Here is a 12,985-nt window from a genome sequence, read left to right on the forward strand (position 1 = left end):
TCTTTACTATGGTTCTACATACAGTATCTATTGACCTGTATACTGGTCCTGGTTCCATCAGTATCATAGTCCATACTGGTCTTTACTGGTTCACAAGAATTGTGTCCATACTGGTCTTTACTATGGTTCCCAGTACAGAACTATGGAGGAGAAAGGGACTGCAGTGTGTCTCCAGTCTCCATGGACCAGGGACTGCAGTGGCAGTAGGGGGCAGTAAAACCCTATGGACCTGAAAGGGACTGCAGTGTGCTCCAGTCTCCAACATGATTCAAAAACATGTTATTAAATCAAAAATAAACTAATTTGAATAACCAATCAACTTGTCTCATAAAGCAATGGTTAAATAGAGTAGAAACTGGTGTTTCTCATTCATTTTATAATTAAATCCCACCTGTTTCTATCATTTCTAGTGAGATTGTTCTGGTCTCACCAGAAAGTCAGGATACAGGGCATTTGACACCATTAAATATTTCCTCTCCCTTTTCTTTCCCTGTCCTTCACAAACCATTTCAAAACCTTCCAAACATTTCCATCCTTCTGCAAACCATTAAATATTCCCTCTCCCTTTTCTTTCCCTGTCCTTCACAAACCATTTCAAAACCTTCCAAACATTTCTATCCTTCTGCAAACCCAATTTACAACTGAATTGAAAAGACCCCATCCAAAATAAATCCCACAGTATCAACCCCACTAATGCATATTCGTAACCAGTAAATTGTGTGTGCTGGTGAACCGTAGGTCAAAAATGGCCTAATCCAGATACTTTTATCCTGCTCTCCCCGATACCACAGTCTCCGGGGACATTCCAACGAGAGATAATGAAACCCCCTTTTCTGGAAAAGAAATTGTACATTTCGTTAGCATTCACTATGTTACATTTTAATCAGCAAGCCAAAAGTATTAATTATAAACCAAACATGCTAATTGTTAATCCACTGTCTTTACTCTCATCATTAAATGTATTAATTATAAACCAAACATGATAATTGTAAAATCCACTGTCTTTACTCTCATCATTAAATGTATTAATTATAAACCAAACATGATAATTGTAAATCCACTGTCTTTACTCTCATCATTAAATGTATTAATCCTGCTCTCCCGACACCACAGTCTCTTGGGACATTCCAACGAGAGTAAATTATAAACCAAACATGATAATTGTAAATCCACTGTCTTTACTCTCATCATTAAATGTATTAATTATAAACCAAACATGATAATTGTAAATCCACTGTCCTTACTCTCATCATTAAATGTATTAATTATAAACCAAACATGATAATTGTAAATCCACTGTCTTTACTCTCATCATTAAATGTATTAATTATAAACCAAACATGATAATTGTAAATCCACTGTCTTTACTCTCATCATTAAATGTATTAATTATAAACAAACATGATAATTGTAAATCCACTGTCTTTACTCTCATCATTAAATGTATTAATTATAAACCAAACATGATAATTGTAAATGTCTTTATATCATTAAATGTATTAATTATAAACCAAACATGATAATTGTAAATCCACTGTCTTTACTCTCATCATTAAATGTATTAATTATAAACCAAACATGATAATTGTAAATCCACTGTCTTTACTCTGATCATTAAATGTTTGTTTCAACCCACCAATGTTTATGTATCTTTTATTCAGTCCTATTCTCCAGAACCACCACAATGTTCATGAACTAACTGAAAACATGTCCACTTCATTTTAGGTTTAGTAACCCCTTTGCTAATTCCTCGTTACCCCTCCACCCCTTTCCTACATTCTAGAAATCTATTTCAGAATAAAACCCACATCAAATGTAAATCTATATCAGAATAAAACCACAAACAACATCTCATGAGATCAAAAAACCCAAGGCTTTCTGAGTTAACAAGGAGTGTTTGGCCATATAATTTAAACGTGTTCCCTTTAGAATCCCTTCCCCTGGCATTTCACCTAGATTCTTCATCCCAAAATACGTTTTCCTGTGATCCCTGGCCTCTACTAAAACGTTGGGTAAGAAGTGATCTCATACAACATCCTTCACATAGAATCTGTATCCTCTATGAAACACTATCAATCGAACCGAGGCGATACACCGATATGTGACATTTCCTCAATCAGAGGCAGCTGTCAATCGTTGTCCAAGGCAGCCTGTTTTCACCCTTGATTAGTGGGTGATTATTTTCTGTGTCTGTGTTCCACACGGAACTGTTTCTGTGTCTGTGTTCCACACGGAACTGTTTCTGTGTCTGTGTTCCACACGGAACTGTTTCTGTGTCTGTGTTCCACACGGAACTGTTTCTGTGTCTGTGTTCCACACGGAACTGTTTCTGTGTCTGTGTTCCACACGGAACTGTTTCTGTGTCTGTGTTCCACACGGAACTGTTTCTGTGTCTGTGTTCCATACGGAACTGTTTCTGTGTCTGTGTTCCACACGGAACTGTTTCGGTTGTTGTGCTTTCACGTTGTTATTTTGGTATTTTTCTGTGTTCTATTAAAAGTATCATGAACACTTACCACGCTGCTCATTGGTCCTCCGATCCTTCCTATTACTCCTCCTCAGTTTATATCTTATTATAAACATTATGGACACTTACCACGCTGCTCATTGGTCCTCCGATCCTTCCTATTACTCCTCCTCAGTTTATATCTTATTATAAACATTATGGACACATTGGTCCTACCACGCTGTTTATATCTTATTATAAACATTGGACACTTACCACGCTGCGCATTGGTACTCCCGATCCTTCCTATTACTCCTCAGGAGAGGAGGACGACAGCCGTTACAGTCTTTTTGATCACAGGTTTCAAACCTGCCATCTCCAAATACAAATTATATCAATGTACCCAGTCTTTTTGTAGCTAAGTACATCTATTAATTATACAATGTCCTCACATACCCAGTCTTTTTCTTTTTTACTGGTGTATGTTGGGGGTTTTACCAACCATTCCACCTTCTTCCTGTCTGACTTTTCATTCTTTCTTCAACATTCCTCCAGTTTTCTTTATACTTTCCAACAATCCTTCTGCTTTGAACATGTTTAGCACCTCGTGTTCTCTTTTATTGATCCTTTTCTTTCCTGTGTCACTTGTTTTATGTGTTTTCATTAGAGTTTCCATTTCCTCACATACTGAGACATCAAATGTTCCCTCCTCTGACCATTTAGTGCCCATTTTCCTGCTGCGTTTTCCCATTTCTAAACATTTCTATTAGTTCTTCCTTACATAGGGGACGCCTGGCGCCCAGAATTTATACTGCTGTTTTACTCATTTTTGCAGCCTGTATTTGTGGTCTTCCTACCGTCAGTCTCAGTTGTATTCCTTTTTCTGTGTTAGGTCTGCTAGTTACTAGTATTGTCTTTAATATTAGTCTACTGACAGTTTATATTTGTATTATTGCTGCTCTTTCATTTATTAACTTCCTTATTTGTTCTAACGTTACTGATATTCTTGTTTCCGGGTTTATTTGTCTGTTTATTCCTTTAACTTCCTGCGATATTCCTATTTTGCTCCCTAGGTTCGTTTTATTGTGCTATTCACTTTATTAAAACCTCTCTGTTTCTCTTGTTGTTAGATTTCTCCCTCCTGGTCCAGGGCCAAACCTTCCTAACAGTCCGTTAAGTCCTGGATGTCTTGACGCTGTTCCCTCCTATTGATATCCACCTTATTTGTCTTTCTCTGATTATTGCACTATTGGTTATTGGTTATTACCCCTGTCTCTAGGTTGTTATAATTGTTCTCTCTTATTGAGTATCTGCTTACTTCAAATGTTATTACTTGTATGTTTCTCTGTACTGTATATTCTTCTACCTTGCAGCACAGTATGTAATGTTTAATGGTCTTACTGGTCAATCGCTGATATCGTCATGACATTTATTACCATTTTATTTACTAATGTTCATGTATTTTTAATTTATCCTGTTCAAACTTCTAGTATTATATTACTTCAATGGTTATTCATGTACCATTCACTCATCTCTCCTTTAGTGTGGGACTGGGTGCGTCCTCCCTGCCAGGTCACAGTAAAGTGACGGTCTGGGAGAAGTAGTGTGGGACTGGGTGCGTCCTCCCTGCCAGGTCACATTCAAGTGACGGTCCGGGAGAAGTAGTGTGGGACTGGGTGCGTCCTCCCTACCAGGTCACAGTCAAGTGACGGTCCGGGAGAAGTAGTGTGGGACTGGGTGCGTCCTCCCTACCAGCTCACAGTAAAGTGACGGTCCGGAGAAGTAGTGTGGGACTGGGTGCGTCCTCCCTGCCAGGTCACAGTCAAGTGACGGTCCGGGAGAAGTAGTGTGGGACTGGGTGCGTCCTCCCTGCCAGGTCACAGTCAAGTGACGGTCCGGGAGAAGTAGTGTGGGACTGGGTGCGTCCTCCCTGCCAGGTCACAGTCAAGTGACGGTCCGGGAGAAGTGTGCAACCCCTTCAGCACCAACAGCAGAGAACTTTTACACACCTCTTACACACCTCTTACGCTTTCCTAAACCACCTGCAAATTCAGCCTTTTCTGATTCACTTCCTCGTCACAGAGAAAAGCGGTATTATACAGGATTTTACAATACAAAGTGACCATTTAGAATGAGGCCCAGTTCAATGAGAGGAAGTCTTAACAGAACTGGGGGATGACAGACAGGAAGTGGGGGGGGGGGTGGAGATCTAATATATTTTTGTGCCAAACACTAAAGCATGATATTGTAATAAATCTACACCCTATTCCCTACGTAGAACACTACTTTAGACCTGGTCAGAAGCACCGTAGTGCACTACATAGGGAATAGGGAACCATTTGGAACAGAGACATTAATTCCCCTGAACATCTTCCTCTTCCTCATCTGGTTTCTTGAACAGCCCTTCACTCCTCCCCTCTTCCTCCCCTCCTCCCTTTTCATTCTATTCTATCAGCCACACCACTTTTCATTCTATTCTATCAGCCACACCACTAGCTCACCTCCACACAATACATTTACAAGTTAAAGACACACCTTGGAATAAATAACAAAGGAAAACTATTACAAGATAAAGTTGAGTGTTTTTTATTATTTCCCATTACCATAAATCATATTTAATCACTGAACAGTAGCAGACCTAACTTCATCTGTTCCTGACTCTGGATAGTGGATTAAAAAGACCATCAATCTCCAATGATATTAAAGTACTATTCTGAACATTACTGATATACTGAGTGGCAAGTCAAGATATCTGCTGGTTTTATTGTTTGGTCAACAGCACCACCTGCTGGACAGGTTTAATGTTGCTGGACTGAGCAGTATGGGAGGATGAAAGATGACACATTTAGGGCCGGTTTCCTGGACATCTACATTGAACATACTGTTTAGTCCAGGACTAGGATTAATCTGTGTCTGGGAAACCAGACCATATAGTTTAGTAGAAAGTAAGTGATACCAGCTTGTAGTGGGCTGACTAGTCCTGAATTGTCCTTTAGTTCCTGGACCATTTTCCATGCAGCTCCAGGTGACAGAGAACACATCAATTAGGACCGAGCCAACAAGCTGATCAATGATACTGAGGAGAATTACATAGAGACAGAGAACCAACTGAGAAAACATATCAATGGTTCTGAATGACAACCAATATACATCAACACCAGACATCATGATTCATGGAAATGTACAAGATTAAAACATTGTATTGCATTTTAATTAATAACAAATCAGTTTACAGTTTAACCAGCTCAGCAGTATTATTATAATAACAGAGACCAAACCCAGGATAGAGGGGCTGAGTGAATGTGGTCTGGACTCTGTGGAGGAGGGTCATTGTGTCAGAGACACTGTAGAAGGACAGAGTACCTGCCTTGTGATCCAGGTACACTCCTACTCTGGAGGACTGAGGGCCTGATACTTTAGTCTCAACATTATTGTGTCTGAAACAATAACCACCACTAGAGCACTGTAAACTCCAGGACTTGTTATTGTATCCAAATGCACCATCTGTCCCTGTTCTGCTGATGTCTTTATATGAGACTGCTGTATAAACACCACCAGTCCTCTCCACCTCCCAGTAACAGCGTCCAGACAGACCCTCTCTACACAGAACCTGACACCAGTTGGTGAATCTGTCTGGATGGTCAGGATATGGTTGGACTTGGTCTGTATAGGTCACCTTTCTGTTCCCTTCAGACAGAGAGAGGTGTGTGTCTGCTGTGTTTGGGTCCAGTGTGAGCTGACAGGAATCTGGGAGAAGAGCAGAGACCAATGAGGGGAGTCAGAACAATAAGTTAAGTCAGATACTGTATCTACCCTGTCTTTGATTAGAGCACAGCAGAGATCAAATCAGAGAAATATGAGGAGTCAGATAGATACCCAGTCTTTGATTAGATCTACTATTGCTATATATTTCTAGAGGGATTGTTAGGAGTGTCAGTAAAAAGAGACTGTTAGTTACTTCACAATAAAGAGACTCACATTGTAACAACTGTTCTCTGGTCTTGGGCTCTGGAGGCAGTACAACATCCACTATATTCACTACAGACACACAAACACATTGACAGAGAGAGGGAATGTTATCATCAGACCATATTCCACATGTATATGACTAGTAGGAACTTTCAATGGTCTAAAGTTGATGTTCTTATTGTTTTCAACACACCTGTAGTGGAGATCTTGGTCCATTCTCCTTTAAGGAAGTCTTCTAGTTTCTCTCTCAGTTCAGACACAGTCTGACTCACATCTCCAAAGGACTGAAGAGGACGGACAACGATGCTGGGTAAGTCTGAAGATACACTGATACTGGAGAGAGACTGATATCTCTGGAGAGAGAGAGAGAGAGAGAGAGAGAGAGAGAGAGAGAGAGAGGGAGAGACTGATAACTCTGGAGAGAGAGAGACTGATAACTCTGAGAGGGACAGAGAGAGAGAGAGAGAGAGACGGACAGAGAGAGAGAGAGAGAGAGAGAGAGGGAGAGACTGATAACTCTGGAGAGAGAGAGACTGATAACTCTGAGACGGACAGAGAGAGAGAGAGAGAGAGAGACGGACAGAGAGAGAGAGAGAGAGAGACGGACAGAGAGAGAGAGAGAGAGACGGACAGAGAGAGAGAGAGAGAGAGACGGACAGAGAGAGAGAGAGAGAGAGACGGACAGAGAGAGAGAGAGAGAGAGAGATGGACAGAGAGAGAGAGAGAGAGAGAGAGAGAGAGAGAGAGAGAGAGAGAGAGACGGACAGAGAGAGAGAGAGAGAGAGACGGACAGAGAGAGAGAGAGAGAGAGAGAGAGACGGACAGAGAGAGAGAGAGAGAGAGAGAGAGACGGACAGAGAGAGAGAGAGAGAGAGAGAGACGGACAGAGAGAGAGAGAGAGACGGACAGAGAGAGAGAGAGAGAGAGAGACGGACAAAGAGAGAGAGAGAGAGAGACGGAGAGAGAGAGAGAGACGGACAGAGAGAGAGACAGAGAGAGACGGACAGAGAGAGAGACAGAGAGAGACGGACAGAGAGAGACGGACAGAGAGAGAGACGGACAGAGAGAGAGAGAGACGGACAGAGAGAGAGAGAGACGGACAGAGAGAGAGAGAGACGGACAGAGAGAGAGAGAGAGACGGACAGAGAGAGAGAGAGAGAGACGGACAGAGAGAGAGAGACGGACAAAGAGAGAGAGAGAGAGAGAGACGGACAGAGAGAGAGAGACGGACAGAGAGAGAGAGAGAGAGAGACGGACAGAGAGAGAGACAGAGAGAGACGGACAGAGAGAGACGGACAGAGAGAGAGAGACGGACAGAGAGAGAGAGAGACGGACAGAGAGAGAGAGAGACGGACAGAGAGAGAGAGAGACGGACAGAGAGAGAGAGAGAGACGGACAGAGAGAGAGAGAGAGAGAGACGGACAGAGAGAGAGAGAGAGACGGACAGAGAGAGATCTGGTGCTTCTGTCACCAACCAAGGAGGGCCTACAGCAGCACCTAGATCTTATGCACAGATTCTGTCAGACCTGGGCCCTGACAGTAAATCTCAGTAAGACCAAAATAATGGTGTTCCAAAAAAGGTCCAGTCACCAGGACCACAAATACAAATTCCATCTAGACACTGTTGCCCTAGAGCACACAAAAAACTATACATACCTTGGCCTAAACATCAGCACCACAGGTAACTTCCACAAAGCTGTGAACGATCTGAGAGACAAGGCAAGAAGGGCATTCTATGCCATCAAAAGAAACATGAATTTCAACATACCAATTAGGATTTGGCTAAAAATACTTGAATCAGTCATAGAGCCCATTGCCCTTTATGGTTGTGAGGTCTGGGGTCCGCTCACGACTTCACAAAATGGGACAAACACCAAATTGAGACTCTGCACGCAGAATTCTGCAAAAATATCCTCTGTGTACAACATAGAACAACAAATAATGCATGCAGAGAAGAATTAGGCCGATACCCACTAATTATCAAAATCCAGAAAAGAGCTGTTAAATTCTACAACCACCTAAAAGGAAGCGATTCACAAACCTTCCATAACAAAGCCATCACCTACAGAGAGATGAACCTGGAGAAGAGTCCCCTAAGCAAGCTGGTCCTGGGGCTCTGTTCACAAACACAAACACACACTACAGAGCCCCAGGACAGCAGCACAATTAGACCAGTCTCTCTCAGTCTCTCTCTCTCTCTCTCTCTCTCCAGAGGTATCAGTCTCTCTCCAGTATCAGTGTATCTTCAGACTTACCCAGCATTGTTGTCCGTCCTCTTCAGTACTTTGGAGATGTGAGTAAGACTGTGTCTGAACTGAGAGAGAAACTAGAAGACTTCCTTAAAGGAGAATGGACCAAGATCTCCACTACAGGTGTGTTGAAAACAATAAGAACATCAACTTTAGACCATTGAAAGTTCCCTACTAGTCATATACATGTGGAATATGGTCTGATGATAACATTCCCTCTCTCTGTCAATGTGTTTGTGTGTCTGTAGTGAATATAGTGGATGTTGTACTGCCTCCAGAGCCCAAGACCAGAGAACAGTTGTTACAATGTGAGTCTCTTTATTGTGAAGTAACTAACAGTCTCTTTTTACTGACACTCCTAACAATCCCTCTAGAAATATATAGCAATAGTAGATCTAATCAAAGACTGGGTATCTATCTGACTCCTCATATTTCTCTGATTTGATCTCTGCTGTGCTCTAATCAAAGACAGGGTAGATACAGTATCTGACTTAACTTATTGTTCTGACTCCCCTCATTGGTCTCTGCTCTTCTCCCAGATTCCTGTCAGCTCACACTGGACCCAAACACAGCACACACACACCTCTCTCTGTCTGAAGGGAACAGAAAGGTGACCTTACAGACCAAGTCCAACCATATCCTGACCATCCAGACAGATTCACCAACTGGTGTCAGGTTCTGTGTAGAGAGGGTCTGTCTGGACGCTGTTACTGGGAGGTGGAGAGGACTGGTGGTGTTGATACAGCAGTCTCATATAAAGACATCAGCAGAACAGAGGATGATGGTGGATTTGGACTCAATAACAAGTCCTGGAGTTTACAGTACTATAGAGGTGGTTATTGGTTCAGACACAATAATGTTGAGACTAAAGTATCAGGCCCTCAGTCCTCCAGAGTAGGAGTGTACCTGGATCACAAGGCAGGTACTCTGTCCTTCTACAGTGTCTCTGACACAATGACCCTCCTCCACAGAGTCCAGACCACATTCACTCAGCCCCTCTATCCTGGGTTTAGTCTCTATAATTATAATAATACTGCTGAGCTGGTTAAACTGTAGTAGGGTCCACATAGATACTAGTCATGCTGGTGTAGTCTATAGCTGAGCTGGTTAAACTGTAGTAGGGTCCACATAGATACTAGTCATGCTGGTGTAGTCTATAGCTGAGCTGGTTAAACTGTAGTAGGGTCCACATAGATACTAGTCATGCTGGTGTAGTCTATAGCTGAGCTGGTTAAACTGTAGTAGGGTCCACATAGATACTAGTCATGCTGGTGTAGTCTATAGCTGAGCTGGTTAAACTGTAGTAGGGTCCACATAGATACTAGTCATGCTGGTGTAGTCTATAGCTGAGCTGGTTAAACTGTAGTAGGGTCCACATAGATACTAGTCATGCTGGTGTAGTCTATAGCTGAGCTGGTTAAACTGTAGTAGGGTCCACATAGATACTAGTCATGCTGGTGTAGTCTATAGCTGAGCTGGTTAAACTGTAGTAGGGTCCACATAGATACTAGTCATGCTGGTGTAGTCTATAGCTGAGCTGGTTAAACTGTAGTAGGGTCCACATAGATACTAGTCATGCTGGTGTAGTCTATAGCTGAGCTGGTTAAACTGTAGTAGGGTCCACATAGATACTAGTCATGCTGGTGTAGTCTATAGCTGAGCTGGTTAAACTGTAGTAGGGTCCACATAGATACTAGTCATGCTGGTGTAGTCTATAGCTGAGCTGGTTAAACATAGATACTAGTCATGCTGGTGTAGTCTATAGCTGAGCTGGTTAAACTGTAGTAGGGTCCACATAGATACTAGTCATGCTGGTGTAGTCTATAGCTGAGCTGGTTAAACTGTAGTAGGGTCCACATAGATACTAGTCATGCTGGTGTAGTCTATAGCTGAGCTGGTTAAACTGTAGTAGGGTCCACATAGATACTAGTCATGCTGGTGTAGTCTATAGCTGAGCTGGTTAAACTGTAAACTGATTTGTTATTAATTAAAATTCAATACAATGTTTTAATCTTGTACATTTCCATGAATCATGATGTCTGGTGTTGATGTATATTGGTTGTCATTCAGAACCATTGATATGTTTTCTCAGTTGGTTCTCTGTCTCTATGTAATTCTCCTCAGTATCATTGATCAGCTTGTTGGCTCGGTCCTAATTGATGTGTTCTCTGTCACCTGGAGCTGCATGGAAAATGGTCCAGGAACTAAAGGACAATTCAGGACTAGTCAGCCCACTACAAGCTGGTATCACTTACTTTCTACTAAACTATATGGTCTGGTTTCCCAGACACAGATGAATCCTAGTCCTGGACTAAACAGTATGTTCAATGTAGATGTCCAGGAAACCGGCCCTAAATGTGTCATCTTTCATCCTCCCATACTGCTCAGTCCAGCAACATTAAACCTGTCCAGCAGGTGGTGCTGTTGACCAAACAATAAAACCAGCAGATATCTTGACTTGCCACTCAGTATATCAGTAATGTTCAGAATAGTACTTTAATATCATTGGAGATTGATGGTCTTTTTAATCCACTATCCAGAGTCAGGAACAGATGAAGTTAGGTCTGCTACTGTTCAGTGATTAAATATGATTTATGGTGATGGGAAATAATAAAAAACACTCAACTTCATCTAGTAATAGTTTTCCTTTGTTATTTATTCCAAGGTGTGTCTTTAACTTGTAAATGTATTGTGTGGAGGTGAGCTAGTGGTGTGGCTGATAGAATAGAATGAAAAGGGAGGATGGGAGGAAGAGGGGAGGAGTGAAGGGCTGTTCAAGAAACCAGATGAGGAAGAGGAAGATGTTCAGGGGAATTACTGTCTCTGTTCCAAATGGTTCCCTATTCCCTACGTAGTGCACTACAGTGCTTCTGACCAGGTCTAAAGTAGTGTTCTACGTAGGGAATAGGGTGTAGATTTATTACAATATCATGCTTTAGTCTTTGATACAGTATCTGTATTGATAGTCCATACTGGTCTTTACTATGGTTCTACATACAGTATCTGTATTGATAGTCCATAGTCCATACAGTATGGTCTTTACTATGGATAGTCCATACTGGTCTTTACTATGGTTCTACATACAGTACCTGTATTGATAGTCCATACTGGACAGTAAATTCCTATGGACCTGAAAGGGACTGCAGTGTGCTCCAGTCTCCAGCAGGGGCAGTAAAACCCTATGGACCTGTTTAGAGTACAATTACCCCAACATCTATCCTTACATCTGATGCAATAACCAATAAAGCAGCTAACCCAACCCATCTCCTCTGTTAAAGTAGTTCCCAGACCAACCCATCTATGATGTTAAAGTAGTTCCCAGACCAACCCATCTCCTCTGTTAAAGTAGTTCCCAGACCAACCCATCTCCTCTGTTAAAGTAGTTCCCAGACCAACCCATCTCCTCTGTTAAAGTAGTTCCCAGACCAACCCATCTCCTCTGTTAAAGTAGTTCCCAGACCAACCCATCTATGATGTTAAAGTAGTTCCCAGACCAACCCATCTATGATGTTAAAGTAGTTCCCAGACCAACCCATCTATGATGTTAAAGTAGTTCCCAGACCAACCCATCTATGATATTAAAGTAGTTCCCAGACCAACCCATCTATGATATTAAAGTAGTTCCCAGACCAACCCATCTATGAGGTACTTGAAAAGGTACTTGAATACTTTGAGCATTTCTTTTTGTCCTCCAGGTGGGCGGGATTTGTTTGTACTTTTAGGACTTTTCTATTGGTTCCATTACAACAAACTCAATCAAACACTGCTTATTAAGTATTCAACATTATTTTAACGCAGGTCTGTTTCCACGTGCAATAAGCCTGTAACGTCTTATATGATCTCATCAGGTAAAGGTGTGTCAAATGGAAGGGCAAGTCTCACCACTGAGACTCTGTACTTAATCCTATAATGGCCCGTAGTAATATTATAGTCTGATTATGGCATGTAGCAATCTTATAATTTCCTATAGTGATCTGTACTTAATCCCACAGTAATATTATAGTCCGATAAGGGCATGTAGCAATCTTATAATTTCCTATAGTGATCTGTACTTAATCCCACAGTAATATTATAGTCCGATAAGGGCATGTAGCAATCTTATAATTTCCTATAGTGATCTGTACTTAATCCCATAGTAATATTATAGTCCGATAAGGGCTGTAGCAATCTTATAATTTCCTATAGTGATCTGTACTTAATCCCACAGTAATATTATAGTCCGATAAGGGCATGTAGCAATCTTATAATTTCCTATAGTGATCTGTACTTAATCCCATAGTAATATTATAGTCCGATAAGGGCATGTAGCAATCTTATAATT

General features: G+C 41.6%; 1 protein-coding gene across 1 annotated transcript; it reads right to left on the bottom strand.

Moving 5' to 3' along the window:
• Positions 1-5,018: 5,018 nt before the first annotated feature.
• Positions 5,019-8,677, bottom strand: LOC112247932 (tripartite motif-containing protein 16-like). The gene is made up of 4 exons (XM_042313330.1): positions 8,671-8,677; positions 6,609-6,839; positions 6,425-6,484; positions 5,019-6,193 (listed from the first exon to the last, which is right to left on the bottom strand). The coding sequence occupies exons 1-4, from the start codon at positions 8,675-8,677 to the stop codon at positions 5,676-5,678; spliced, it is 816 nt and encodes a 271-aa protein (XP_042169264.1). The 3' UTR covers positions 5,019-5,675.
• Positions 8,678-12,985: the final 4,308 nt, after the last annotated feature.

Source organism: Oncorhynchus tshawytscha, unplaced genomic scaffold (genome assembly GCF_018296145.1).
Source record: "Oncorhynchus tshawytscha isolate Ot180627B unplaced genomic scaffold, Otsh_v2.0 Un_contig_799_pilon_pilon, whole genome shotgun sequence".
Taxonomy (NCBI): domain Eukaryota; kingdom Metazoa; phylum Chordata; class Actinopteri; order Salmoniformes; family Salmonidae; genus Oncorhynchus; species Oncorhynchus tshawytscha.